Source organism: Penicillium solitum (assembly GCF_028829755.1).
Source record: "Penicillium solitum strain IBT 25940 chromosome Unknown utg000005l_segment0_segment0, whole genome shotgun sequence".
NCBI classification, from domain to species: domain Eukaryota; kingdom Fungi; phylum Ascomycota; class Eurotiomycetes; order Eurotiales; family Aspergillaceae; genus Penicillium; species Penicillium solitum.
This window is the reverse complement of record NW_027072125.1, coordinates 1,469,027-1,496,799: the sequence shown is the minus strand read 5'-3', so window position 1 is coordinate 1,496,799 and position 27,773 is coordinate 1,469,027. Positions and strand designations below refer to the sequence as shown.

The 27,773-nt window shown below is 46.0% G+C and overlaps 9 protein-coding genes across 9 annotated transcripts; 2 read left to right on the top strand and 7 right to left on the bottom strand.

Moving 5' to 3' along the window:
* Window positions 1-940: 940 nt before the first annotated feature.
* N7455_008186 (polysaccharide lyase family 1 protein) lies at window positions 941-2,216 on the top strand (the record flags this gene model as incomplete). Its single annotated transcript, XM_040961509.2, has 3 exons — window positions 941-1,510; window positions 1,568-1,736; window positions 1,810-2,216. The coding sequence occupies 3 exons, from the start codon at window positions 941-943 to the stop codon at window positions 2,214-2,216; spliced, it is 1,146 nt and encodes a 381-aa protein (XP_040808047.2).
* Window positions 2,217-3,735: 1,519 nt separating this feature from the next.
* N7455_008185 (polysaccharide lyase family 1 protein) lies at window positions 3,736-5,288 on the bottom strand. Its single transcript, XM_040961530.2, has 5 exons — window positions 5,003-5,288; window positions 4,803-4,946; window positions 4,617-4,742; window positions 4,448-4,544; window positions 3,736-4,386 (listed from the first exon to the last, which is right to left on the bottom strand). Exons 1-5 carry the CDS (start codon window positions 5,200-5,202, stop codon window positions 3,832-3,834), a joined length of 1,122 nt encoding a protein of 373 aa, XP_040808026.1. The 5' UTR covers window positions 5,203-5,288; the 3' UTR covers window positions 3,736-3,831.
* Window positions 5,289-8,499: 3,211 nt separating this feature from the next.
* N7455_008184 (alkene reductase) lies at window positions 8,500-9,603 on the bottom strand (the record flags this gene model as incomplete). The annotated part of the gene is made up of 1 exon (XM_040961504.2): window positions 8,500-9,603. The coding sequence occupies one exon, from the start codon at window positions 9,601-9,603 to the stop codon at window positions 8,500-8,502; it is 1,104 nt and encodes a 367-aa protein (XP_040808038.2).
* A 776-nt stretch (window positions 9,604-10,379) lies between these two features.
* On the bottom strand, window positions 10,380-10,562 carry N7455_008183 (uncharacterized protein; the record flags this gene model as incomplete). The annotated part of the gene is made up of 1 exon (XM_065605826.1): window positions 10,380-10,562. One exon carries the CDS (start codon window positions 10,560-10,562, stop codon window positions 10,380-10,382), a length of 183 nt encoding a protein of 60 aa, XP_065460775.1.
* Window positions 10,563-12,567: 2,005 nt separating this feature from the next.
* N7455_008182 (uncharacterized protein) lies at window positions 12,568-13,204 on the top strand (the record flags this gene model as incomplete). The annotated part of the gene is made up of 2 exons (XM_040962368.2): window positions 12,568-13,095; window positions 13,151-13,204. The coding sequence occupies 2 exons, from the start codon at window positions 12,568-12,570 to the stop codon at window positions 13,202-13,204; spliced, it is 582 nt and encodes a 193-aa protein (XP_040807188.2).
* A 547-nt stretch (window positions 13,205-13,751) lies between these two features.
* N7455_008181 (uncharacterized protein) lies at window positions 13,752-14,620 on the bottom strand (the record flags this gene model as incomplete). The annotated part of the gene is made up of 4 exons (XM_040962367.2): window positions 13,752-13,937; window positions 13,995-14,074; window positions 14,127-14,229; window positions 14,291-14,620. 4 exons carry the CDS (start codon window positions 14,618-14,620, stop codon window positions 13,752-13,754), a joined length of 699 nt encoding a protein of 232 aa, XP_040807190.2.
* An 866-nt stretch (window positions 14,621-15,486) lies between these two features.
* Window positions 15,487-16,287, bottom strand: N7455_008180 (uncharacterized protein; the record flags this gene model as incomplete). Its single annotated transcript, XM_040962369.2, has 2 exons — window positions 15,487-16,001; window positions 16,068-16,287. The coding sequence occupies 2 exons, from the start codon at window positions 16,285-16,287 to the stop codon at window positions 15,487-15,489; spliced, it is 735 nt and encodes a 244-aa protein (XP_040807193.1).
* Window positions 16,288-16,894: 607 nt separating this feature from the next.
* N7455_008179 (Zn(II)2Cys6 transcription factor) lies at window positions 16,895-18,582 on the bottom strand (the record flags this gene model as incomplete). Its single annotated transcript, XM_040962365.2, has 3 exons — window positions 18,217-18,582; window positions 17,675-18,158; window positions 16,895-17,606 (listed from the first exon to the last, which is right to left on the bottom strand). Exons 1-3 carry the CDS (start codon window positions 18,548-18,550, stop codon window positions 16,895-16,897), a joined length of 1,530 nt encoding a protein of 509 aa, XP_040807194.2. The 5' UTR covers window positions 18,551-18,582.
* Window positions 18,583-26,369: 7,787 nt separating this feature from the next.
* N7455_008178 (carbonic anhydrase family protein) lies at window positions 26,370-27,234 on the bottom strand (the record flags this gene model as incomplete). Its single annotated transcript, XM_040962364.2, has 2 exons — window positions 26,370-27,022; window positions 27,078-27,234. The coding sequence occupies 2 exons, from the start codon at window positions 27,232-27,234 to the stop codon at window positions 26,370-26,372; spliced, it is 810 nt and encodes a 269-aa protein (XP_040807187.2).
* Between the last annotated feature and the right edge of the window lie 539 nt (window positions 27,235-27,773).

The window sequence follows — 27,773 nt, the reverse complement described above, 5'->3', positions numbered from 1 at the left end:
CCCCGCGAGTCAGGGTTGAGAGAGCAGGGTCCATTCGTTTCTTGATCGCCCGTGCGGAGTACTATAGCCCTTCTTACGGTCAAGGCTAGTATAATTCTCATTGTCAATGTGTAAGGTGGATAATATGGAGTCAAAATATACTCAACACATCAGAGATTGGTAGAAATATATACTTTAATAAGATATATGTATTTTGTGGCACCTTGTATGGGAGGTCACTGCTATTAGTGGGGAGAGGAAGCTTGTGAAATATGTCGATGCCGATATAACCGTATTCACCTCTCTCTTTCCTTTGCCCCACTAGGATTGTATCCGTTACAGTGAGAACCAAAGGCAATTGTGTTTGTCTCAGATTAATGCGCTAGGCCGCCCATATTACCAGATACGGGGTATAGATCGTCTCTTTCCCCTGTAGATCGTTCCTACAGTGGCCACTATTATGACAATTTTCCGAAATTTCCCCAGTGTATGTGGGGCAAACATTGATTAAATACATGCACATGATGTGTTCGTGCACTCAGGATAGGCTAAATTTACGACAACGCGAATAGTATTGCATCTTAGAGATTATCTGTGGATAAGGCTGATAAGGACATGTTTTGTACATATATGTGGTGAGTGCGGAGTAGTCTCATCTTAACCCGAAAGGTCCATAGGTAGACAACACATGTCAAGGACATGTTAAACCTATGAGGAACACGGCGTATACTATCGCATTATCAGCTCACAGCCCCACTTAAAAATACTACAAGGCCGGGTTTCACATAAGAATTTCCATCGCCTCATGTGAGACAACTTCGACGATGTCTCGACAAATGGCAACAGCGATCTTCTCAGGCCCCGGGCTTAAGAAGTACCATTGCTCCTAGTAAACTTGAATTATTTACTCTATCTAGGTGAACCATTTTTGCCAAACATTTTCTCAGTCATTGCCGTAAACATGAAGTTCAGTCTTGCTCTATTCTTCGCGGCTGTCGCAGTTGCAGACAGCCCGGCCAAGAGGGCCGGTACAATCTCTGTGACTGGCTCCCCCCCAGGGTTCGCATACGGAGTCACTGGAGGTGGAAAGGCGACGCCAGTTTATCCCACCGATGTCAAGAATCTAATCGAGCTTCTGGGTTCTGATGATCCTCAGGTCATCGTTATCGACAAGACATTCAATTTCATCGGAACGGAGGGGACAACGAAGGGGACCATTTGCAAGTCATATGGCGCCTTCGAAGATGGTTGCCAGTCCACGATCGATATCGGAAAAGGATGTGATGGTAAACCATCCGAGCAGTATGAGTGGGATACTGCTGGAACCGAAGGAATCCGTGTTCACTCAGACAAGACGATCATCGGAGTCGGAAACAAGGGTGTTCTCCTCGGCAAAGGGTTGCGAATCGTCGAAGCCTCCAACATCATTATTCAGAACATCATGATCACCAACCTCAACCCACAGCTTGTCTGGGGTGGTGATGCGATCACACTTTCTAACACTTCCGAGGTCTGGATTGACCATGTTACGGTTAGTCAAGCTCTCCATGATAATGGCTTTACTGAATTCTAACTGGATTGTAACTAGACTCAATACACTGGCCGTGTGCACTACGTCTTTGGTCAAGAAGCGAACGCTCATGTTACTATCTCCAACAGCTTCATGAATGGCGCAACCAACTTCTCTACTTCGTGTGACGGACAACAATACTGGGGATTGGAACTTGTCGGCGCCGACGACCAGATCACCTTTGCAAGTAAGTGTTTCGAACCATACTTCCTTGATACCAATCTATACAAACCTAGGGGACACTAACATCTGTCTGCTAGACAACTACGTATACCGCACATCGGGCCGCAGCCCTGCACTGAGCGGAAAGACTCTGTTCCATGCCGTCAACAGCGTGTGGGAGAATAACAGCGGCCACTCCATTGAGGGCACCGACGATGGCCAAGGTCTCTTCGAAGGCTGTGTCTTCAACAATGTCACCCAAATTGTCGGGGATTTCGTCGGTCAACTCTTTAGCTCGCCGGATGCTACTGCAAACAAAGCATGCTCCGCCGCCCTGAAGAGGGACTGCGTGACGAATGTTGTAGTTGACAGCAGTCCTTTTACGAATGCGGATACCAAGTTCTTCTCCAACTTCGCCGGTCTCACCGTTGCAACTGCCAGTGCGGCTTCGGCGGCCCAGGCAAGCGTCCCAACCACTGCTGGAAACACGCTTAACAATGCCTAATCGCGAGGAAGAGCGGGATGATCATGGAGAAGAGGAAAGGATAGAGGATTGAGCCGAGAAGGAGGGGGAAAGGCTCGAGAAGAGTGACCTGGCTGTTGTGTGATATGAACAGAAGCAGGAAGCAGGATTCATGTAGGAAAAAGTGACCTTCAAGAACAAGTACAGCGCGCTTAGTAATTCACTATATCCATCTCGACCATCTTGACTCTTAGCTAGTTCATTGGGCTGAGACAATTTGTAGGTGACGTGAAGGGGCCACATAGGTGACTTGTTATATACGAGCGGATGATCCGACTTGATAGGTTGGACTACATACTTGTTAGGGTTTAGTGACTGTTGGCGAACTGGGGAAGATATGCGGGGAAGCTGTGGAGAGAGGCCAAATCTGGTGGCAGCTATAAGTGCTTATTTTGGATTTAATACGAGGATTCCACTTGTGGACATACCTTCTAGAGTGCTGAAAAACACCGACCCACGCCAAGACCTACATCGGAAAGAGGAAGATGGCGGGCGGGAGCGGGCCTTCAGTTCTTAACTCCGCCATAGACCTGGCCAAGACCATATTTTTATTAAAGGTGGAAACTACATTAGACTAGGAGGGTCAAACGGTAGGTGCATACACGTATATATATATGTCATCTAGTGGCCGGATCACCGAACTCCATCACCCCTGTCTTTCTCATGCCCACCTCAAACTTGAGTACGCCCTAGAGACTGCGATTATATTTGCCTTACCTTTGCCCGTAAGTGTGAGTTTGATATTAAACTTTACATCAAAAGGCCCAAAAGTTGATATTTCTAAGAGACTGAGCATGGAGAAAGGATTTACCTCGTTGACTGTTCTGCCAACTGTGCCTTGGCAAAACACCCCCAAAAAGTACCCGGGTCTTGCGTTGAATATGAAACGTGATATACGTTGAGAGAAATTGAGATTATTCAATTTTAAATTACAGGTTGGCGGGGACCAGCAAAAGTTAATAACCAAAATAAACCAGTTTATACCTATCATTTCAATAGTGATATAGTTCTAACTGCGAGGTGGAGATTACCCCAACATTCCACTGCTGTTGAGATGCGCCTGAGTATACTGCGAGATTCTCTGTGGTTTGGTTTACGGTTTGGGTGTTCGTCGGTTTCTTTGGACATGCTATTGATAGTCAACATGAGATGTATTGCAGTAGTGTTTGCGATAATAATCATTTAGCTAATGTCAAAAAATGTGCGTTTTACGTTTGAGTTTCTTTTGACCAGAAAGATGCAGTAATCGAGCATCTTTCTAGTATTTTCAACATTTTACCAGGTGTCGAACCACGAAAGTATATCTGTGTTATGAATATCATTGATTTGGCTGAGATAAGAACTATACTAAAACTGCTGGCCCCACAGGAATGCGTGATGTGATCACTCACATCCCGTTTGTCCCAGGACTATAGTTGTAGTTAGATCATTTCCTCTCCTCTTTCCCCCGGAGTCAGTAACTCGGATAGTTCCAATACATTCGCATTGATCTCTATTACTTGTTTCTTCTTCCGAGAACTATGGCGTAGCGAAGCAGTTGCCGCGATTGTGCCACAAGGAATTTCGAGGAATCCCAAACTCAAACGCACAACACTATTTACAGGTTACCCTGGCCGGCGCTGCCAGCGGGGTCAGTGCTAGCACCAGCGGCAGTGGCGAGAGTCTCTCCCTTCAAGTTCGACAGGACGTCAGCGGAGGTGCCAGCCAGGGTGCCTCCGTTGACGTTGGCGACACAGGAGCGACCGATAGAGGCGGAGCAGGTGCTGGAGTCCTTGTCGGCGGAAAAGAGGGCACCCTGGAAGGTGGCTGACTCGAGAACCTCCTTCACGTTAGAGAAGTAGTTACCCTCCGCAAGAACGTAGCCACCAGTGCCAATCTCGAAGGCGTGGCTGGAGTTCTCGTCCCAGTAGTTGTTGACAGCGTGAAGGTAGGTGTTATCCTGGACCTTAGGGGCACGGCCACTGGTCTTGTAGAGGTAGTTGCCCTTGAAGGTAACCTTGTCACTGGCGCCATCAAGGTACACGTTCCAGTAGTGGTGGCCGTCGCAGGTGGCAGAGTAGTCGGATTCACCGTTGATGTAGTTGTTGGTGATAGAGACACGGTTGTCAGCCTCAGTACCCAGGACGTAGTGCTGGCGACCAATGCGAGCAGTCTGGACGATGAATCAAGTCAGTCTACGCAAATTGCTGGGAAGGTCTGTGAGAGCAACTTACGGTAATGTGGTCGAGCCAGATCAGGTCAGCCTCGTTGATGGTGATGGCATCACCACCCCAAACGTACTGAGGGTTGATGTCTGTGACAGCGATGTTCCTATGGTAAGCCGTTTAGCGTGCATTCCAACGAAGCTTTCACGCTTAAGACCGACACAGGGATTGAACATACTGGATGATGACGTTCTTGACACCGTTGACGATGCGCAGACCACGGCCCTTAATAGTACCGGTGGTGCCCTCACCAATCAAGGACTTGTTGGAGCCAACGTTGATACCGAGCATACCAGCGTTTTTGCTTAGAGAAGTGTTAGCATCGAGGGGATGACGATTATAGCCCGGGTAATGGGATACTAACTAGGTGACGGTAGTGGTAGCGGCATCAGGCTCGTAGTTGGTGCACCAGTCATCCTTGTTGATGGCAACCTGGCAGGCGGAGCCAGTACCCCAAGGAGTACAACCGGAGGTCGTGGTGCTACCCTCAGTATCGGTGAAGTCGAAACTAGTATTCCCCCATTGTCAGTGGCCATGCATCCACGGCAGGAGCTCGCTACTCACGTCTTGCTCAGAACAATCACACGGGCCTCGTCATCACCGAGGTAAGAGACCAGCTCATCGGTGGAGGTAGGGTAGACAGGGGTAGCTTTACCGCCACCAGTGGCGGAAGAAGCGAAACCCTCAGGAGTGCCGGAGACACCGACAGCGGCGACCTTGGAGGCAATAGCGGCAATGGCCGTGAGAACAAATGCGTACTTCATTTTTGAAGTTGATATGGGTAGTATATAAAGAGTGACGGTAAACAAAAAGCAATCGAAATGATGAAGCGCACAAAAGAAAGGCAAAGAGAGAATGGATTAGAGAGGGAATGGATGGGAGAAGGACAAATGATGTTTACTTATATAACTGCAGTTTTAGATTATGAGATGTGTTTCAAGGTTTCGGCCATTCAATGCCTCCTTCCCCCTAGATCCTTTACTCGGATGATCCCCGGCTGAAATGAGAGTGGATGTGGTGAGAGTGGATGTGGTGAGAGTGGTTGTCTCGGAAGCCAGTGTGAATGAGAGGATCCCGGTGGAGATGCCACCGCCGATCAGTCTGTGACTATCGTTGCTTTGGGAAGGGGATCGTCAGTAACGCCCATCTTCGAAACACCGGCACGAAGAAAAACCCAAGTAAAAGAGTAGAGCCGCGGGCGCTTCATTTAATAGTGTTTCAATTAGATCGATGGTATGGTTGTCCACGTTTTTTTCTTCCCGGCTTATTAACTTTAAATAATTGGACTTTCTTACTGTCTTTACGGAATAATTTCTCCAGGAATCAGGACCTTCAATGACAAGGCGTGCTGACCGTGCTTGCGCGGTCCCCATCATTTTCCGTAATTGGAGAACATAAATAACACATTAAGATGTGTTTGAATTTAAATAGATCAGTTGCATTAAAAGGGTTGTATATATCTATACGGAGCAATATTTCCCGTACTGGAAAAATGAACTGAACCTATCCGCACTACGAAGAGAATAATTAAAACAGGATTTAATGTAATTCTATATTAAAAGAGGAATTGAAAACGGATCTAATATATTTGTATTATAAAGAGCGGGACTACAGCAGGATTTATCGTGTTCGTACTTTGTACCACAAAGGGAGGAACTAAAACGAGGTGCGACGTATTTCTACGGAGTAGTTTAAACCCTTATTCATGAATTCATTAAAATGTCATTGAGCATGACTTAGGTCATACCGGGAAGGCAGCATGACGTGGCTTCTACTATATATGCTGTTTACGAAAGTACGAAGGTGTGGTTTTCCCATGCAGGAACAGTGTACTAAGGAAAATGAGAATGGCCCCTCTCGGCCAGAGACCGAGTTTAGGTCTAGAGTAAACTATAATGGTATGTTAGGACTATTCAATCACATGAAATCTGATAACTTTGTGGCATAGTTGACCAGATTGGATAACATTCGAATTTCAACACGCTAGGTATATACTACATGGAAAGTTGTACTCCGTACCGAGTATGTTATGTTTCCTATTCATCGAAAGTGGGGGCGTAAATAAGCTTTGCATGAATGAATTATCCGTTATCCTTTTTGATATAAATTGTTATCTATTTACCTTTATGACTACATGTACATACTTGCCAGGTAGGTGCTAGCTAGCAAATATAATATAGTGTTCTTATGTGCTGCGGGTACACCGTATCCTACAGCCACCCCCTTTAGCCTTGCATACTTGAACGGCCCTAAGCTACTTTATTGCCCTCTGCTTCAGATTAAAAATCAAGCTGTTTACGGTATACGACGCTTCAATGTAAAGATTTATAGATCTAACTACAATGGCAGTTTCACTCTCGGTAATGTGATGTGTAAACCATCTGAGAAAAAGACAAAATGTTATTGGAATTAGTATTCGATTCCAGCATTAGCAACCTCAGTGATGGCGCCATGATAGGCTTTGACGGAGGCTTAAGTTCGTTTTCAGTCATGGGGCCAGAGTAAAAAACCGGGATGTGACTCCAGATGAATTTAGTTAACTTTGTGGAGCCGTACTTTGTTATTAATTCAGGGGTTTTATACAGTTAACAGCCATTCGGCTCGACAGGGATATTTTATGATGGACAATGGGAAATCAACAAACATTAGCTGAGTAGCACTAGTGATCAGTACTTCCTCATCTGATGAAAGGTTCTAGTAGAGCAGGCTAGGAAGCTCGGCGCAGAGTTCATTGTCTACTACCGTAGGAACTAGGGTTGGCAGAAGTATGTGATAGGTGTGAGTAAGGGCCATGGTGCGCATACTATTCTAGAAACTGGTGGTGCTGACCCTATTGTCAAGAGCTTTGAGTGTGCTGCATACGGGGTTTTATCAATTGTATTGGTCATACTATTGCTGGTGACCAACATAGTGTGAACCTACTTCCCCTGAGCAAGACACTCACTCACTATAATGGGCATTACCAACGAGTCCATTGACTATTTTGAAAAGATGGTGACATTCTACCTGGAGCACAATATCCACCCTATTTTCAATCGAGTGTTTGCGTTCGATGAATCAAAATACGACTTCTTATGGAGAGTGGAGGTCACTTTGGTAAGGTCGTTATTCAAGTTGAACTGTTCCGCTAAAGTCGAATGTCTGTACTGCGACAATGTTCGGCCTCGACCGATATTTGCCTATTTAACGGCGCGTTGTAAGACGTCATACCATGTAAACAATAGTGGATCTTTCATTAGGTTCCTCTATCCAATTTACAAGACCTAGCAGATTTAAGACCAAAGTGGGTTCCGATTGCAGTCACACGTCATTAAAATGGACCCAACCTTTTTGTAAACCTTTGTAATTTGGAAGAATTTACGCTCCATGATCGATTTTCTTAGAGAATACCGTAGTCAGAAGCTCTAGGACTATCTAATAAGGCTAGCATCTGGGTATTCTTCTATTACAAACCTCAGTTTACATAGTGCTTTGTTAGGCCTACCATGTGACCAGTTTTGTTCTGTTAGCTTACTCTTTCATTCTGCCTTTCAACCGAAAATTCTACCGGCTTAAAGCTGTCGTAAAATAAGATGATATAATACAAAAATAGACCTTATATAACCCACAATACCACGATCCTTCACTATCTTTTAAACATTTATGATTTGGAAGGGTTTGCTCTCCGTCGATCCTTCCATTTTAATGAAGTGTGACTGTATATACATTGATAGATATACCGTAGTCATTGGTCATCGATATATCAAGGTAAGACATAAGCCCCACCTCGGCACTGCCACCCCGAATTTTCGGTTGAGAATATTTTGTGCACTTACCGAATAGTGGAAGATTAGGTGATCTAAGTCTAGGAGTTATTCTGCTTAGGTTGCGATTCTTCCGTGGGCATCCTCAGTGGCCATTTACCGATCCCCTTGGTTCAGCACTCCAGGTTGATGTAATGACGATTGTTTGCCATTAGATCTCACCCGAGTTCGAAAGTCATGTTTGTGCAAGATTGATATTTTATTGTCACATTACTTCTCATAACGCTAAATGCGAACAACCATTTCTGATGAAAACGACTAGACGTTGTTTCTGGCGAGATAGTCGGCGCTGAAAGGATAATCGGTGTATCCAATACGAGTCATTGGTGTGTAGAAGCTCGGCCGGTGATACTTATTCAAATCGAGACCGTGCTGGATGCGGAATGGTAGATCTGGGTTGGCGAGGAAGTGTCTCCCAAACACAACTGCGACATCGTTGTTTCGATATTCACTGTCAACTGCATTTTTTGCGGAATGCGCATCAAACCCACCAGCGACTAAAACGGGCGATGTCTGGCCCCAAATATCCAATGCAAACTCAATACCCTCCGTCTTTTCAACATCCACGTTGTTGTTCACTCGAGATTCAATAACATGAAGATATCCGAGCTTGAGACTCTTCAGCTCCTCAATCAGGTAAGAGAATTGAGGGACTGGCTCCGCCATTCTCATACCCTGGAAGCTGCTCCAGGGGCTAATTCTGTATCCGACTTTATCCGCCCCGATAGCGTTCGCAATAGCCGTTGCAACTTGGATTCCAAATCGTGCCCGGTTCTGGACACTATCACCCCATCGGTCTGCTCGCTTGTTGCAAGAATCCTGAAGGAATTGATCGACAAGGTATCCATTGGCACCATGGACTTCAACACCATCAAAGCCCGCACGAATGGCGTTTTTGGCTGCAGTGGCGTAGTCTTCAATAGCACCTTGGATTTGATCCTCTGACATTGCCTTGGGAACAGGAGAAGCGTCTGTCAATGGGATGGGGCTAGATGATAAAACGTCGTAGCCCCCTTCCTTCTGCAAAGTAGTCGCATCTGCAGCACGACCTGGGGCAAGCAATTGGCAGACGATGAAGCATCCACGTGCATGGACTGCGTCAACCACCTTTTTCCAGCCCGCGACCTGTGCATCGTTCCACACTCCGGGTGCATTGGGAACCCCGCCATGGGTAGGGGATATGAGCGATGCTTCCGCGATTAGAAGGGTACCAGGAACGGATGCTCGCTGGCAGTAATACTCCACGGCCATGGGCAACTGGACATGATTGTCATCCGCGCGGAAGCGCGTGAGAGGGGCCATCACGACGCGGTGCTGCAAAGACATAACTCCGACTTTGAGGGGTTCAAAGAGCTTGGTCATGGTTGCGATGATGTGTGGAATAAGAAAAGAATGGCAAAATTTCCAACCTTGTCAACTAATGGGTTGTAGGACAAGGTGATGCTTGTTTATATTGCAAAACAATATTTTCCAGTGGGATGAGTACATGATCCATCTCCAATCCATATTGGTCAGCTGGAAGCTACAATATTCAAGCATCTCCAATTGTTCTCCAAGGGTTAGGGTCTTGGCATGGAGGTATATCGCCACCTCCAAAAGACCCCCCAAACCTGTCTACTAATTTACCTATCCGAGGCACCGAATATCGGAAGGTCCTGCAGATAAGCCTAGAAAGTAATTGGAGTATAGTGCATTCGGTAATTGGGGCTTTCATGCTATACGTACCGTATGGATATATGCGGTACAATATACCGGGCGCCTCTACTGTTGAATTAGTTGCATGTTCGATATCATACGTTGGAACGCCAAAGACTGCCGATAGATGTCGGGAAAATGCCACATTGGCACCATCCAGCAGAAGAAAACTCAAACCTAGACATACCCAATAAACCTGCCTAGTCAGCTTTTCTCGAGGGTCTGAAGCTGCCCCCGAAAGCCCAAACGCAACCAAGGCAATTGTCGACTTAATGGGAGAGATCTCCAAAAGTGGCGGCCAGTGCTATCATCCAGGCCGATCATAACAAAACTACGCCCATCAGCGTATTCGTCCCATCGAGGCATACGAACGTCGTCCAGAAAGATGATAAGGCGACGGACGTCACATTCAAGCACTGTCACGCCGTCAACCCATCCAGGGGTTACCAGAGATATCGTTGATATGGAGCAACAGCATCCGGCAGGATGTCAATGACAACCTCGTTAAATACCACAGGGGAGATATTTGTTTGGATGATGTAGTATGTAAGAAGCTTCCAGAGTTGTAAGACAAGGAATACCCCGCGAGACTGGTTCTTCGGCCGCTCCTGCGAGGTCTGGTCCATTGGATTTGTACGCATCAAACGTGGATTTAGCCAAATTCGGCGGAAGTAACGGAAGTCGAAACAGCTGGCAAATCCAAGTCACGCTGGACCTGGAACGGATGGGTAAGGTGATGGGACGTTTTTGGGGTGTAGGGTCGATATGGCATGGAGGACATATCCCGTTAATGATTGACCCCAGACGAGTGAGATGCTAGGGGCAAATGGCACATAAAGTGCCGCAAACAAGGAGAGCAAGGCGGGGATAAGAATCAACAGCAGTAGCGTCGCACGTTGCCTTGGTGTGTGCAAAGAGGTGGCGAATGCAAGTCCAGAAAGCCCAAGGTATTGCACAGGTGGTAAGGCTTAGATTGCTTGTTCCAACGCCAGCCATATTTTCATGTCCCGGTACCTTCTGTTACGAAATGGGTTCTTTGCGTGAAATAGGTCAGGTGCGACACACCTGATATAATTCGCGCACCCTTCTTCGGTGCGCCCTCCTATCCCTACCGAAAATCTCCAGGGGTGTTAATTTTGAACATGGGGCCACCCCCGGGCCGGCGGGAAAGGCTTGCGTGTGGGGGGATGCGCCCAGGTGCCGAGGTGGAGGCGTGGCGGGTTCCAGCTCGGGGATACTCAAAAAAAAGTTCCGGGATACCCAAAAGAAATTGATTATGTCATCGAGCAATTTTCTTGGGTATCCCCGAAGTATTTGCTGAGTATCCCTGAGCTGGTGGCCCGAGGCCTGGTCCATGCCTCCGGCCCCAAATGTGAATTGTATACAACGGCCCCCCAAAAAAATCACATATACACGCAGATAGAGCTCCACACTGTTTGAGTATCCTTACGCAAATAAAATATACGCTTCGGGCCATTTGGATGTTCCCACTATAGACCTTCCATGTGCCAGTATTGTGACATGAGTAAGGATAGTTGATCCAGGGTTGGACTTGACCCTTACGCCCATACTATAATGATAGTACTAGGGTTCCCATCCTCCTAGTACGAACGATATCCTACGTATGGGGCAAATGATACTGGCCCCCATACTTTCTGTGGGCCAAACTGAGGCATTAATCATAGCTATCACTAAATTACTGAGTAAGTTGAGATCATGCGAGAGCCTTCTGATAAAATCATGAAACTCAGAACCGCTTTTTAGTTGGTCTTAGCAATGTGCCCAGTATTCTGTGGCGGTATATCTTCTTGACGTGGAGTGAAAAGGCACAGTTCAAAGAGCCGGGAAATTATAACCGTGAGCATATATATCTTCGGTTCCATAAAAGAAATATTTCGTGACTCGTCAAAACTCGTTCTCTATATATGTTGCCTCTGGTCTATAAAAGGAATTCTTTCGCCAGCAATGAGCTAAACATTTATATTCCAACTTGAACAATCATAGATTTCCTGTCGTGGTAGCATAAAAGATATCATGTCGCACTAACAATATTATCTCCTATAGAATACCAGACCGATATCATATTGGCCCCCATCCTTATCTCTGGCCAAGGCTTGGTCCATTTTATGTGGAAAACTTGATCCACACCTATATTATGCCAAGCAAAATAGACCAGGATCGGCAATCAAGGCTAACTTTTCTTGAATCATTCAGGGACCAACCACTCAGGGTCAGGACATGCGACCTTTACTGGCAGTTGGACCCCACAATATTGTCTTAGTTCCATGATATTCTCGGCCCCCAAGTTTCATGCGGATTAACGAACTTCCCGAACACCATGTCCGCCTTTCTTCACGGCTATTCCACTGCCACACCTCAATCACCGAGCTCCCTTTGGCGTATATGCAGCCTGAACAGACCCACCACATCACTGCACATACACCATTTCGAGAGGGCGGAGTTTGTGGTATCTTGCCATCAGTGCATCGACACGCTACCCTCCTGTTTCTCTGACTCTTTCATGCTACTTGTCCCCACCCCCCCTTATCCTGTCGCTTCTCAATTATTTATACCTGCTCACAACAAATAACTACCTGGTTCTCCTCCTCCTGGCACCTACATTCGGCCGCAATGGATGCAGATCTTCAAGCTCCACCTTCGCCAGTCTACCTAACCGAAGGCTATACGACCGAGCATGAATCTGTCATATGGGTAAGGGTTCACGACCGCAATCTCCAAGATATCACGATCGCGCGTGATGACGGCGAGAAGCTCTTTTCCGTCGAAGGCCCAGGGGGCTACAGCTCGATGACGCTGAGACGACCTTTGAAGGATGCTTTGGGTCGGCCAGTCTTTGACCTACGGCGTAAGATGGGGTGGATTGTAGAAGACACTAGTGGCAGCAAGATCGCCGAGCTTTGCCATAAGAAATTCTTCACCTCACAACACACGGCCATTGATGGGAAAATCTTGAGCTCCGGCGTGATGGTCGAGATGCGACCGCGTGATGCAATGGGGATAACGAACTATGTTAACATTGGCAATGTGACGATTGCAGAGATCTCGATCCATTCGAACAATATCAAGAAACGGTTTGTGCGGGATAGGGATATCTCGGTCTTTCGGGTTCGGGTGGCTCAAGGGGTAGACCTCACCTTGGTATGTGGAATATTTGTGGGATGTGAGAGGCATTACTGATAGTTAATGGTGATAGGTTGTTTTGATGGTGATGATTCGAGCGGAAATGGCGCATGTTTGGCAGAAATAGACGCTTTGATTTGCTGTCAGACACTATGTGCTCGATGGAACTAGGGTCTTCAGCGTTAAGAGAGGAGAGCTCCATTTACAAGGGGTGCTTTAGAAGGTAACGTGGATCATTGGGATATTTTGGATGAAGGTATGGTATAGCCGGTACATGTGCATAGCAGGACAAGTCATAGACATAATTGTTAAATTTTGTGCTCACCCTGGATTATACCGCTTGTGTCTTCTAATACCATATGTATACGCTAGGTATGGATAGCTTATGAAACTCGGAATCCGATGATGGTTTAAAGTGGACTTCATTCGTTTCTGCCTAGCCTAAATACTTCGGCATGGAACGTTGGCCGGATCGACGAAATAGTGCTGTTATGGGAAAACATGAGGTTGGTGTAGGTAAGTAGGTTGATTGATAGCCGGGGATGAACTAGCTGATGACCCTATCCTACTTGTTGTATCCAATGACAAAGATCAAGCCTTGTTGGCACCAATCGGCAACCAACCAAACAAAAATCCCAGACTCATCATACGATGCTTAATCTAGCAAGTCAATCCTATTTTTCAAGTATGTCTACCACCCATGACGCTGCAGTGTTATCCCAAATGGTCGCATAGGCCATGTGGGCTGAAAGGTTTGTTCCAGCTGCATCGCAGACACCGTCTTCGTCATCACAGAAGTCGTGGAGCCGGTTTGCATAAGCGGACAAGGCGAGTAGTTGTTGATCAGTCCGCGGGTATTTCTAGACGAGCTTCTGATCAGTCATGGTGAGCTTGAGATATGTATTTCGCATACTTACACCGGTGGCTGTCACATCTCCAACATTGTATGTCCGGTTAGGCATATGGCGTGGGTCGCCGTAAAGTACAATTGCTGTAACTAGCGCAAATTAGTAAGTTTTCATATAATATATGGAGTTAGAGTAACTCACTGTGCGAACCAAGCGTTCTAAAGTTGACAGTTGGGTGAGAAAGCGCCCCTAGGGTGCCATTGTCTCCGCTTCCAGCCAACATATCGCTCACCACCATGGCGCCCTATATCCGCCATTAGTAAATATATGAAACGCCATCAAAATTCGATTCAAATGCATCATACCTGCGAGTAACCAAATAAGACAATATTTGACTCTGGACAAGCCCTGGCATATCTCTTCAACTGAGCAGTACCATTTCTAATACCCTCTCCATAGCTAGGAGTCGAGCCCTCCTGAGTAGCCGGGTAAATGATGTTTTCGTAGTCACTACCGGGAACAGCATCCAAAACCTTGTCGGTCAAGGTGCCAAGAAGACCAGGATAACTCTCCGTGGTTCCCCTAGCGAGCATCATGTGTACATTTGCACAAGCGACGCCATGCTCATGATGTCCCACAGTAGAATGCGCTGTAGCAACTGATAGTAGCGCGGAAATAGTCGTCAAGATAAGCATTTTGACGAATTGGTTTCCATTTAGCATTCGCTTGATATAAAAAGTCGGCACGTTGATCTAGTATATAAACTCTACGACCTAGTACATTATTGGGTGGAGACATGCTGACGACAGCAAAAAGCCCTGCAATTTCCGACTGGACAATCTCTAGCTGTTTTGGGCGTGTGAAGAAACACCACGTTGAGAAATTAAACCCGAGACCGGTGATATTAGGACGACTCGGAGATAGTTAGCCGAGCTTGATGATAATTTGCTCGATTATGCTTGATATCGTTGGTTGCCCCCACTTAATATCTGAGATGTTCTAGAAAGCTTAAAATAATTTCTCTGTGATAGAACACTAAAGCTTATAAAGTTTAACGGGTTCTGGCGTAGGGTGCGACATGTGGGCTCGTGGGCATATCACTTCACCGTGCTACGGAATGTGACGGAAGCATTCAGCAATAGCCACAAGATTGCTACCATGGATGATAGGTTGCGGATGACACATCATGTACTTGACTTTCAAAGTTTGTTAGTAAACTGCGAGTAGCCCCCAAATTCCGAAATCCCGAAAACAGCGGGATTTGTTAAGCACCGAGGTGCCGGACACAGTGCCCAGGTTTGGATATGTGCGGTCCTTGATCAAGTTAAACCTACTCTATAGACTGCGTGATCTGTGATGAGTGAGGGAATAACTATTAAATAAATTCATTTCCTATGGCCCGTGGATATACATGTAGAAATAACCACTTTCGCAAAGTTTTGGTTTATTCATGTCGCCCTTCCTTTTAAAAAGGTTTCTTTAGTCGATCAACTTCACGTTGAGCGAGCGCAGCCACTGCGGCTCGAAAGTTAAAAGTCAGTGAGAGTTCCTTGATAGATTCCTATTCCCACTGCTTCATGAGGGTATTGGCCTCAATCTCGTTGTCAAAGTTGACTAGATGGGTTGAATGGCACCAGGGCTTGATCTTCTCCTCCTTCCGAATGACGCTAGCGAAGAATGCGCACCATTTGATGCGCGGGTAGGCCTCGTTTATTTGACTGCGGGTGGTTTCGTGAATCATTTCGCCAAAATCCTTCACGTGCGGATGGAAACCGGTATTATCATAAGTCGTGGCCAACTGGATAAGTTGCCCAATGTATGTGATCGTTCCATCCACTCCCATATCCTCATGACGAATGATTGCCTCGGCTGCAGCCTCGGCCTGATCTGTAGTGGCGCCGAAGTCTTTGAGGATAGAGAGAGCCTTGATTCCCCCATAGATATCAAATGACATCCGGGTTGCTGTCAAATTTTCCTCAGCCGTACCTAGATCATGCAGCAAGCATGTCAAGGCCCAGGTGACCGGGTTAAGAGCGGCAGCTTTCTCGGGGAACTGCTGCTTAGTTATGGCCATTCCTAGACATATGTTAGTTACAAAGCTTGACATTAATTACTAAAGCAATGCGTAACATTTAAGCATACCGTAGAAGTAGACCCTCATCGAGTGATTGAAGGTTTCGAGATGCAGAGTTTCCTTTGCATACTTCACAGTCTTCGTGACCGTGGGATCATCAAATGGGAATTTAATGTCAGTGAGACAGAGTGCGTTCGGCTTGTTGATGAAAGGTCGGTCCCCAAAGATGGCGCCCGCATTAGCCGCAGTGCTGGTCCAGCCATTGGCGGCAATTTCCTGGTGGCACATGGTGTAGTGGAAAGAGTTGGAAATTTCGGGAGGGAGAAAGCACTGAATAGTGTTTTAGATTCCGTTGGATGATACTGAAAAGTAGTGAAAAGGGAGCGGATGAAGCCTTTAAATATTCGTTCTCTAATAGCACTCAATTCACCCTATTAATAATTCAAATGGGGGAAATAAAATCGAAGTTCGAATCAACCGAGACTGAAGTCATCCGATTGGCATTGATTTACAAGTAAATATGCACCGTCGTGAGGCCTGGATATTTCTCGGAGTTCGTAGGTTGAAGTTGATTAAGGGTGGTGGAACTCCACTTACCCGATTAGGAAGTTATACCAGGTGGGGCATTGGTGGCAACTTGGCTATCCGGGGCAACTTTGGAAATTTGCGCGCAATGACACCAACCATTCGCTCCCTTTAAAACGTGGGACAATATTCGAGAATATCGGAGAGGGTGGTTGGTAAGCTCTAGCTGGTTTAGGAAGTTATCGCATGTGGCCCTCAAACTTCTAAATTTTGCGGTGCTATGTGTCATCAACCCGGATGGGCGATCATAGTAATAAAATGAATCGGGTTGAAATCTTCGATCTACTGACCATGGAAGCAATACCGTGGATCAAATAAGTAGCCAGCCTTGTTCTATTACATTTAAGTCGGATCTCTCCGACGTCAGATTGCCATCGAAATGCTTTCGCTTCCAATGATCACGCAGAATTTTCGAAGAGTTTATCACATTCAAACAAAAGGTCAGATCCCAAAGCATCTTGAGAAATCCAATGACCACCTGTTGCTCGCCATGAGTCTGGCATTCGAGACCGATAATGAAGGTCGGCCACAGTAGGCATTTGAACAAAGCCGGGTCACATTTGAGAGAGTCAATCACGCCGAGCAATCGCAGCACCAACTCCTCACTGTCAGGCGCTGTCGTCTCGATCGATGCCTTGAAAGCACGGAGGACTCGTTTTCCATACAGCACGGCCGCAGTTCTGTATGCTTCCGATAGCAAAGAGAGCTTCTGAATCTCCCATGCTGAGGAAATACTTGACTGCACGGATTTCGATGCCCATTCCAGACAATCAAACTTTGCTGTCAGCTCAAGCATAGTCACAGTATCTCGTACATGGTTGTGAATCGAGAGGTCATCATCCATATTTAAGGTCTCAATCACGTGTCTTTGGTTGGAGAAATAACGGATGGCTCCCAGAAGGAATACAGGACATCCCAGAAAGCTCCTAATAATGGACTCCTGACTCCTGCTTTCATCAAGGTCGATGCCAAACCCAGGGCTCGACTTCGAACCCGAGAGTGCACCTCCGAAAGTTGAGACACTGGCATTGTCAGCGAGATCACAATATAAACCGATGATAAAGAAGAAGAATAAGAAGAAGAAGCATACAGGGAAAACTGTCGAGCGACGAATCGCCTTGTCTCTTGTACTGTGTCTCCAGGGTTGCTGTTGATATACCCACTAGCACTAGGCTCCAACAGCGAGCGAGAAAGATTGACAAGGCCTTCTGCGCCATGGAGGTGATATTTCCAACCTTCGATTCCAGACTCGAGAAGATCAAGGAAAACTAGAAGGAGAATAGTTGACATTATCGAATCCTTCTGTGAAGGATCTGGGTTGGACAATGACAACAATAATGCGTTGATAGTTTGCTTTTTGAAATGAAGTGCATCCAAATTGGCATTGACAAACCGAGGGGACAAAGTGTCGTCGGTCTGATCGAATGAATGGCCCGTATTAGCGAAGTGTCGTGCAGCAACGGCAATTATACACTTTTGCAATGTTGAATTATCCATAGCGTAAGTGAGTAAGCTCCTAAACGGATTGCTCTCACTGTCATATAGAATGAACAACTTGGTGATACGTATGTTATCTTTTGTCCGACATTAGTGCACCCACGGGAAAATTAAGGTCGCTATGAATAAACGTACAATAATCTAGGTAGAATCTGGATGACCGGTCTAGAGCGTGTATGCATGGGTCTTGCAAGGCGAATGAGGGAGTAATATCGGTTGTCAAAGACTTTGCGTGGCAATGTAGGATTTCTTTCCGTTCTGGTTGCGCAGATAGATGTTCACCGGAGGTTTTGACACCCTCCCCAAGAATACGTCCGCGCATCTTACCCCGGATCGCTATACCTTTGACCCAGCGTAGCGGTCTTTGTTCAAAGCATTCCAGCCCAGCTTTCTCGCACTTGGCACAAGGAATCCTAGTTTGGTCACATCGGATAGTGCGGCTCCGGCATGTCCAGCATGCTGCATGCATTCTGTGAAAAATTCCCGCCTAATAAAGGGAGGAATAGAAGCAATCGGAAACACACGACCGTAAGATTTCAGTTTAGAGATGTTGAAGAAAGTCTGACATGGCTGCATATACCGACCGGAAATATAATGATCCGTGCATGATGACTCCCCTGGGGCCGCAAGGTTACCCAGGTCCACCCGTGGACGGGTAGAGCCCTAAATTTGTCAGACTTAGGTACTGAGGTCCCGAGGGCACATCTACCTACTTCCAAAATAAAGACTGTCGTACGGTCGTAGAATTTTTGAAACGCGCACCTCAGAGTCTCAGACTTCCGACCTTACTGGCTTTCTCTTCTATATATAGTAAACACACTGGAAGAACAGGCTCGATTAGAACCCCTCTAGGAAAACGCGATCCAATCTCCAGCGCAAATCTCATCTGAGGAGAAATACAGACTACAAGAATAGCCGCCTCTCGTAGACATGCAGGCTAACACCCGCAAACCCTTCGGGATGTTAGTGGGGGAATTGATTATGAAAGCTGCTACGACTCCTCTCTCCCTAACATATCCGGAATGTCGTCTTATTCGTCACGACTCTCTACATTTTGCGGGCGTGTGACACGGGTAATCGATATATATACCCGATAACCCGGGCCGATCTTGAAGTTGAGAAAATGAAAGCACAAGATTCAGTTTTGCCATCAAAGCAGGTTCAAGTAAGTGAATATATAGAAAGTAGAAAGAAATCTTCATCATCAAATATTTTTCCTGTATAGCCATATGAACTGAATACTGATAGACTGTCTGACGGCCAATTATTGATCTGTGACTCGTGCATCAACGGCTTCAGCTTTACACAGAAAGTTTGGTGCCAACTTGCAGTAAGGGCACTTTCCGAAGTTGAGTGGAATCACAATACATTCAAAAGGCTGGTCATAGAAGAGAAGCGCCGGGAGCTTATCCATGAGCTTTTTCAGGGCCATCGACAGGATGATACGGCCTTTAACGACATTGTGGTCAACAAGGGCCGAGGTCTTATTTTACTTTTGACAGGAAGTCCGGGTGTAGGAAAGACACTAACTGCAGAGGTTGTTGCTGAAGTCACTTAGCGTCCACTATATGTGGTTGCGACTAGTGAACTACGAATCGACCCTGATAAAGTGGATAATCGCCTCAATATCATTTTAGAAATCACGCGGCGATAGGGCTGCGTTCTTCTAATCGATAAAGCAGATGTATTACTTTCGGCTCGTGGCAAGGATCTAGCCCGGGATGCGCTAGTCAGCGTCTTCCTCCGACGACTTGAGTAGTGAGTTTGGTTACCCTACGCTTTGTTTCACATTCGGCCTGAACTGACAAAAACTTGTAGTTTCCGCGATGTGGCCATCCTCACAACAAACAGGAAAGGCGATATAGATCCGGCTTTCATGAGTAAGTTCCTAGTCCCATGGGTGTGTCCCACCCTTCTAAATCCATATAACTGATTTCGTGATTCCTCATAGGTCGTATCCACTTCACCATTAACTACCCAGATCTTGATTCAAACAAGCGACTGGAAGTGTGGAGGAGTTTCTTGACGAATGTTGCCAAAAACTCAGAGCTGTCGGAATTTACATCCGATGACCTTTTGCGTTGTCGAGGCATCCTCTAAATGGCCGACAGGTCTGTTCAGACCCGTATTTTGAAAAGGAAAGGAGACTGACTCGTTGCTATAGATGAAGAATTTTATCTCTTGTTCAGTCTCTCTTGCAAGGGAGAGAAAGAAGAAGATCACGGTGGAGGATATCGAGAACCTGCTGAGTATTATGGTCGATTGAAGCTTGCTTGATGTGTATATCGCAGGAAATTTGATCATACTCGAGCATATTGAGAATACAGATCTATTGTGAAGACTATAGCCTTCATGATTCAGAAGCGTACTGAAAGGTATAGTTGAGGTATAGGCACTGAATAGGGGGTGGGGTAGGTAGGCTTTATTAGAGCCACTTGCCTCGATGATGGATTGTATGTAAGACACTCCGAAAAGAGCACTACGGCTCTGTCCTAAGTAATAAATAATATCGAAACTGGCAAGGGTGAGTATATCCCACATTTGAACCCCGCCGGGAAGAACTGAAGGAAACGCACAGCACTTGTAGATATCGAGCATTTTCTGAACCTGTCAATCTTTATCTATCTAGCTCTACCGTTTGATACAGAGATGGTCGTTCGACCCATAGTAGCTCACAAAGACCTTGACCTTAATGACAGTCTAGCCGCCCTACAACATGTCGTCAAGGCATTGGCACTGATTGTCCCTCCGTCCTTAGCACCTTTTACTAACAACTGACCAAGTAATGGGATTTTGCGAGCGGTCATTCCTCGCTAGGGATAGGAGATAGTCACAAATGTACGTTTATTGCTGGGTAGAGTAGGCACGCAGAAATTGGTGATTGCTGGAGGTCGGCGCAGATTGTTCTCACTGGATCATAGAGCTGGTAAATGATGTAGGGAGAACGGTATGGCAGGGCTTAGGAGCTTGGTGGCCTATGTCAACGGCAAAAGTGCCTTGTAGAATAATCATAGGAATAAGAAGGAAAAAAAGGCAAATCGGGCCTATTGGATGAGAGGGTAGGAACAGGGGATCATATGGAACCACGCACAGGCTTATATGGAAATCCATAGAGCGGAATTAAATACGCAAAATCTCCGCCAATTCGTCATCCAACATCCGATATGGTATAAGTTGGGCTGGTGGCGGGAATGCCACGATTGTGCGTGACTTTCGGGTGTAGAATGGTGGTATTTCCATATATGTATAACGTACGTGTTTAAAAATGAGGTTTAACGTCCGAGTGAGACATTAGCGTACAGAATGATATTTGCCTTTTTCGACTAACATCAAATAGTTTTCAATTTATTTATTGATTGATTCTATATGAACTTACTTTTCAGCTCTGGTTTAGGCCTACATGAAAGACTCTGTATGCTACACTATTGAACAGGCTGTTGCACGAAATGTTATGAATTGAGCAAGAATAGCATAACGATAACGAGGTACATGATAGAGAGACTTCCCTGCAGAAAGTCTTGTCATTTAAGACCGCCTCTTTTTATTCATCCTCTTGTATGAGTAGTCGAATGTGGATAATTGATTGAAATGGACGGTTGATTAAAGTGGACGATTGATTGAAGTTTTTTTACCACCACAGCAGACGGTCTTGAGGGTCTCGTAATAAATTGGCACCCGAAGTGGCATCTTCCTCGAGCAGCCTCCTTCAGAGACTCTCGCCACCGAGACCCTTGTCATTTAAGACATCAAGACCGCCTCTTTTCTTTCCTCCTCTTGCATGGGTAGTCGAATGTAGATGATTAATTGAATTGGACGGCTGATTGAAGTTTTTTACCACCACAGCAGACGGTCTTGAGGGTCTCGTAATAAATTGGCACCCGAAGTGGCATCTTCCTCGAGCAGCCTCCTTCAGAGACTCTCGCCACCGAGACCCTTGTCATTTAAGACATCAAGACCGCCTCTTTTCTTTCCTCCTCTTACATGGATAGTCGATTGTAGATGATTGACTGAAGTGGATGATTGACTGAAGTGGATGATTGACTGAAGTGGATGATTGACTGAAGTGGATGATTGACTGAAGTGGATGATTGACTGAAGTGGATGATTGACTGAAGTGGATGACTGATTGAAGTGGACGGTTGGAGTAAATGCTTGCATGTGGATGCTTGAGTGTTTGAATGTCGTTGGATCAAGTGGTTGATTGAAATCGTTCTGAAGGTTTCTTTTTCTTTTTTGTGTTTTCTCTTTTCTGTTTTCTGTTTTCTCTTTTCTTTTCTCTTTTCCTTTCTCTTTTCCTTTCTATTTTCTTTTTTCTTTTTTCTTTTTTCTTTTTTCTTTTTTCTTTTTTCTTTTTTCTTTTTTCTTTTTTCTTTTGTTTTTTGTTTTGTGCTTTTTCTTTTGTTTTGTTTTGGTTGTTTTGTTTTGGTTGTTTTGTTTTTCTTTTTTCTTTTCATTGGCCTCCGTATTTGGTGCCGTTGCAAAGCTGCTGATGGTCTTGAAGCCGAAGGCCGTCACCGCAAGGCTGGATATGGTTGAGCACACATATCTGGCACAGTCAGCTCCATGCCGTGTTGACCAAGTCATATGCTAGCACGGTCAAGTAGAAACAAACCTCATAAAGCGAAAGATGGGTGACGGAAGGAGAATGTGGGTGTGTTATCTGAACAATGAATATGAATATGTGGAACGAACAAGAATGAAAAAAAAAACAGACCGGCGGAACATAGAAGTCATGTAATGCATGGCGAACATGACAGGTGCCAGGCACGTTGAATGGATATGTTGTTATGTTGTTGAGTTGTCTGAAGGATGAATGTAAACGAGGAAAGAAGAAACAAATCGGAGGTGGATGGGACAAAGGCCAATGCATCAGGAGCATGGCGGTCATTTAATGGACGATGAACATGACAGGTGCGAGGCACGTTGAATGGGTATGCTTTTATGTGGTTGAGTTGCCTGAAGGATGAAGGTAAATAAAGAAGAAAAAGAAAAAGAAAAAAGTCGGAAGTAGATGAGACAACCAACCAGTCATGTGGACGTGACAAAGGCCAATGCATCAGGAGCATGGGAGCCATGTAATGGATGATGAACACGACAGGTGCGAGGCACGTTGAATGGGTATGTTGTTGTGTGGTTGAGTTGTCTGAAGGATGAAGATAAGTAATGAAGAAAAAAAAGAAACAAAGAAAGTCGGAAGTGGATGGCACAACTTACCAGTCATATGGTAAATGTGGTAAATGCGGACGTGACAAAGGCCAATGTGTCAAGGGCATAGTCATAACAGGCGTCTCATCGATGTAGAAAGATAGAAGAAGTGATGAGGCTCAAGCTGATAATGGAAGACCTGATGGAAGATGCAAAGTGGATAAAATATTTGATAAAATCCTTTTTGTGGATGGTATGAAGAAGGGGGGGGGGAGGAGGGGGTATTTATACCCCCAGGGTCTGGAAGTACCTATGTACCTGGGTATCCTTCAGGTGACCCCCCATTTCTCAACTTCCCCTCTTCAACTATCTGTCCCAGTAAGCTCAACCCGATTCTCATGATTATTGAGCGAGTAGCCTAGCCCTACGTAGTCTTTAGAGTCGCAAAGAGAAGGTGCAACAGTGTATACACTCTACAGGCTTACGCCACTAGATAATACCATTCCAGTCCCACGCATCGACCGAGGCGCTGGACTTTTATCCCAAGTCCGGTCCTGTTCAGTTACGTCCCATAGAAACACACCATGTTGTCAATTGAAGATATAGGTCATTGAGATGCAGTAAGATTTATAGATCATTAAGATTACACGCTAGACTGTATTAGGTATGGCGTATGCGCACGCTCCATATGTCATGCAGTACAACCTTGGCATTTGATGCAGACCTCGGGAACTCCCAAGGTCCTATGAAGTTTTCATGTGTGATCTACCAGCAGTAGTACTAGGAGTTAACAATACATCTGGATTATTTGTAACGTTATAGAGGATGGGTTGCTAGAGAGTGCGATCGGCCTCAAGGTCGGGCTCAAGAATATAACAGCTCTGTGGTCGCGTTGTCCCTGTTCCCACATGGGGATTTGGGATGCGGATAGAGTGCAACCATACCAGCAGTCTAAAGAGCAAGGTATACAGATCGTAAAGCAGTTATATTGTGAAATGCTATCGTCTTCGCACCCCCAGCTTCGCTTTAACCGGCCATGGATCCATTTGATCAACCTTTTCAGGTGTGATCTGTTGGCCCTACGACTCGAAGCCACCAGTATTGATCACTGGAAGGTGCACAAAAATTTCTTGACCCGTCTAACTATCGGAAATAGAACCGAACCCCCCTCATTGAACAGTTTCGTTTGAGCTGGATTGCGCGGAAGTCTTGAACATACTGGGTGAGCCGGATGGTGACTATGGTCTCGCACGACATCATGCACATCCCCAAGATGGGCTGTGGATGGGGTGTACCCAGAATCAAGGGCAGGAGCAGCATGGGCCGAGGATACGATGTGGATACTACTGGGGCTCTTTTCAGGACCTTGACGACGGGATATCCTAGAGGCTAGATGGTGCTATCACCTTGAACTACGATGGGACCGAGCAACACCGAGGAGTAATAAAGGGCTATCTACAATGGGAATCGATCGAGATAGATTACGGAATGTTTTATCTTTGGTGGATACTGAGTAACCTTCAGGTATAATACAATGAGTCTGTCTGCATGCTCTATCTGCCTTTTGCCAGTACGTAGTCTGATCGTCCTTTAAAGTACACACAACCGCACAAAAGGAGTATGGACACCAATGCAGGCGCAGATAGAAGAAGGTCGGATGCCTACAGATTTCCCAGGACCCTATGCCACCAGGTGGGTGGAAAGGCCGACAGGCATTCATCCAGGCACCATGGTCCACGTCACGAAAAAGGGAGGATAACGCATGACAATGTGAGAGATCTTCCCGCTGCCCCCTCCCTAACCCATATACAACAGTGCGGTGGATACACCGAGTGGATCGGCGCGGCAGTCGTGACAGACATATTGAGTGTCGAAAAGCGGTGCCAGATGGGCGACGACGACGTGTCCACCGTGTATGCAGCCGGGCACAGTGGTGTCTAAATGGGCCATAGGGGATGCCAGCCGGGTCTGCGCCATCCCCCAGCACCAAGCTCACCCATCCAAGCGGCTAGTTTTGCACGCAACACCAAAAACCGGGACGATGACGAAGACTAAGCACCGGGAGGGGGGCAAGGCATAACGGATACACGAATAGAGGCCGTTCGAATTTGTGGACTTCATGAGACGTGTGGGAATGGAGATGGCGGGCCTTGGTAATACGAGGTCGATGGCCGTGAGGATTCCGGTCAATGGAAGGATAAGCGTAGATGCAGAGATGTGGGTAATTAGGCAATTCCGCCCATAGTGCGGGCTGTAGAGAGAATCTAGGGACGGCGATACCAATATAACGCTACTACGACCGAGTCTATCTGATGAAGGCAAGTTCAGCTACATGAACTCTGTATAGCCAAATGGAATAAGCATATGAGAATGAAGATTATCAGTTAAACCATTACAAGGCAAGGGAGATATGGGAAATCTACATCTAAAATCATCGGAGGCTACTCAGGGACCATAGAGCATGAATATGTAGTTGATTGATAGAGCCATGGAAGCTAACAAAGGAGATAGAAGAGAAGAGGAACCTGAGCCATTGGAGAAGTATTTGTGCCAAACAATTCATCTTCACAAACATAGCGCAGTGTATGTGACCGAGATACCCCATGTTGTAAACCCCCTACATGGTGTTGTAGGCCGGGGTATGTGCTCAGGTTTGTCGCGAGTGTTGAAAAAGATGCGCGTGGGAATGCGGCTTTTGGCTTAGGGGGAGAGCGAGGTATGATTCGTCGATGATGATCGGTTGAAGCTCGCTGAAGTGTGGGATAGCTGAGTAGGCGACTGGTTGTTCTCGCGGAATCGCAGTGGCGATAGGGAGGTGTTCGGGGATGCGTAGGGGATAAATACTATACGATGATTAGTAATTGACACCAACAAAGTACCTAGGTATTAGGTCAAATATTTCACAATGTTCTCACAAATTGGAACTTCGACCTCAGGCGGGGCGGTAAATAGGGAATTGAAATAGGGTCGGGGGAGACTTGGATAAAATGCACTCCTTTCTTTGAAGATTAGGTAGGTACCAAATGACAAAGTATTTACATGTAGCTTCCTCCAAAACCAAAGCAATACATGGCTGATGGTACATAAACAGATATACACTCTCACATAAACGCAATTCACATGTAGAGGTGACAGGTTATCTATCAGACATTGATTTCATGCAGCCAAACGTCTTGCTCCCTCCGAGCTGAATAGGCGCTAGCCCCCAGTATGGCTCTCATCTGGTCGACACCAATGAACAGTTCTGATCTGGCGACGAACCACCTGATCCCCTCAGTGCAAGGCGGGCTTGTCAAACTTCCCTTGTAGGTCCAAAATTCATCGAAATTATTCACCTCTTCCAAAGCGTGGTTCAGATCAAGTGTAGTCTGCTTTTGTGTGATTGTGTCGTTGAACCCGATAATTGGAGGTAGCTGACTGAAGAAAATAGAATCGTGGGACCCAGGGTGAATCATAAATGCGAGTACAGCACGCTCATGCCCACCAGCCGTATAGAGCACAAAGTGCATTTCCGCCTTGGATTTGAGGCCCTCAACCGAATGGTCAGAGGGAGTATGAACGTGCCAGTCGCCAACATATACAGTTTCGTTGTCAAACTTCACGGCCGGGAGGCTCGAGAGATCATTCTCGTTCTCTCGGTGTGCAGTAAAGGCTGGGCCGTACCCCCAGTTGAAAAAGTTTCCAGTCGTATTGCCGTGAAAGTCCGAGAAATCAAGTCTGTGCTGCGTCGAGAGGCCTTGACGAAGGTCCAGAGGAATTGGTGATTGTTGTGTACCTGTCTGGCACAACGCGTAATCTTGTGACATGTCAGCTTATATTTCAAACTTGAGCAGGGGGCTGAGAGAAATTACCAGGATTAAAACGTCCCCAGTCATAAGATACCTCATATGTCCAGTCCTGATCAGAGGTCGCTCTGGCAATTCTCTGGCGCATCTGGTGGCTGTCATGTCTTGGACAACCAACAACCAAACTAGCAAACAGAGCGGCTAAGAGGAAAGTGACATGCATTGTGAAAGATAAGTGAGAGTCGGTTTGTTTCTGAAAGTTTACTTCAAAATGTCCATTGCTAAACACTGGAAATATGACAACCTTATATAGTTTTGATTACATCTCCGTCACAACACTGTTAAAATGTAATTCATACACTCCATATTTTATAATCCCCTTGGCGTTGCCTTGGCTCCTTGCAAATGCCCATCCAAAATAAGAGGCAAGGCTCACTCTTGAGGGGGCAGTGACGGCACGAGATGAACATTGGCTTGGCAAAACGGTATCTACATTTCAAACAGTGGTTTCTCTGTTGGAGACCCTCTAACATAAGAATTTTGTTTCACGTTGTAGATCTTTTCCTAATAGCTTTGATTTAATGTTCACGTTGACCCACTGATTTAGAGGAAGGATTTGACAGGTTTTAGCTTGATGCCAGCTTCGTATCATTGGACAGTGGTAATTGGTTGAGAGTGAATCTTGCCGGGTAAGAAAGACATTTCAACGGCAATTAATTTAGATCACTGTAAACCTCTAGATCGACAGGGACGCTCCACGTT

Excerpts from the sequence above, each read along its gene's own strand:
- N7455_008185 (XM_040961530.2), bottom strand. The coding sequence starts at position 5,202 with ATGAAGTACGCATTTGTTCTCACGGCCATTGCCGCTATTGCCTCCAAG. Across the intron at positions 4,947-5,002 it reads GTGATTGTTCTGAGCAAGAC|TTTCGACTTCACCGATACTG; the intron begins GTGAGTAGCGAG and ends GGGGAATACTAG. Across the intron at positions 4,545-4,616 it reads GTCAAGAACGTCATCATCCA|GAACATCGCTGTCACAGACA; the intron begins GTATGTTCAATC and ends GGCTTACCATAG.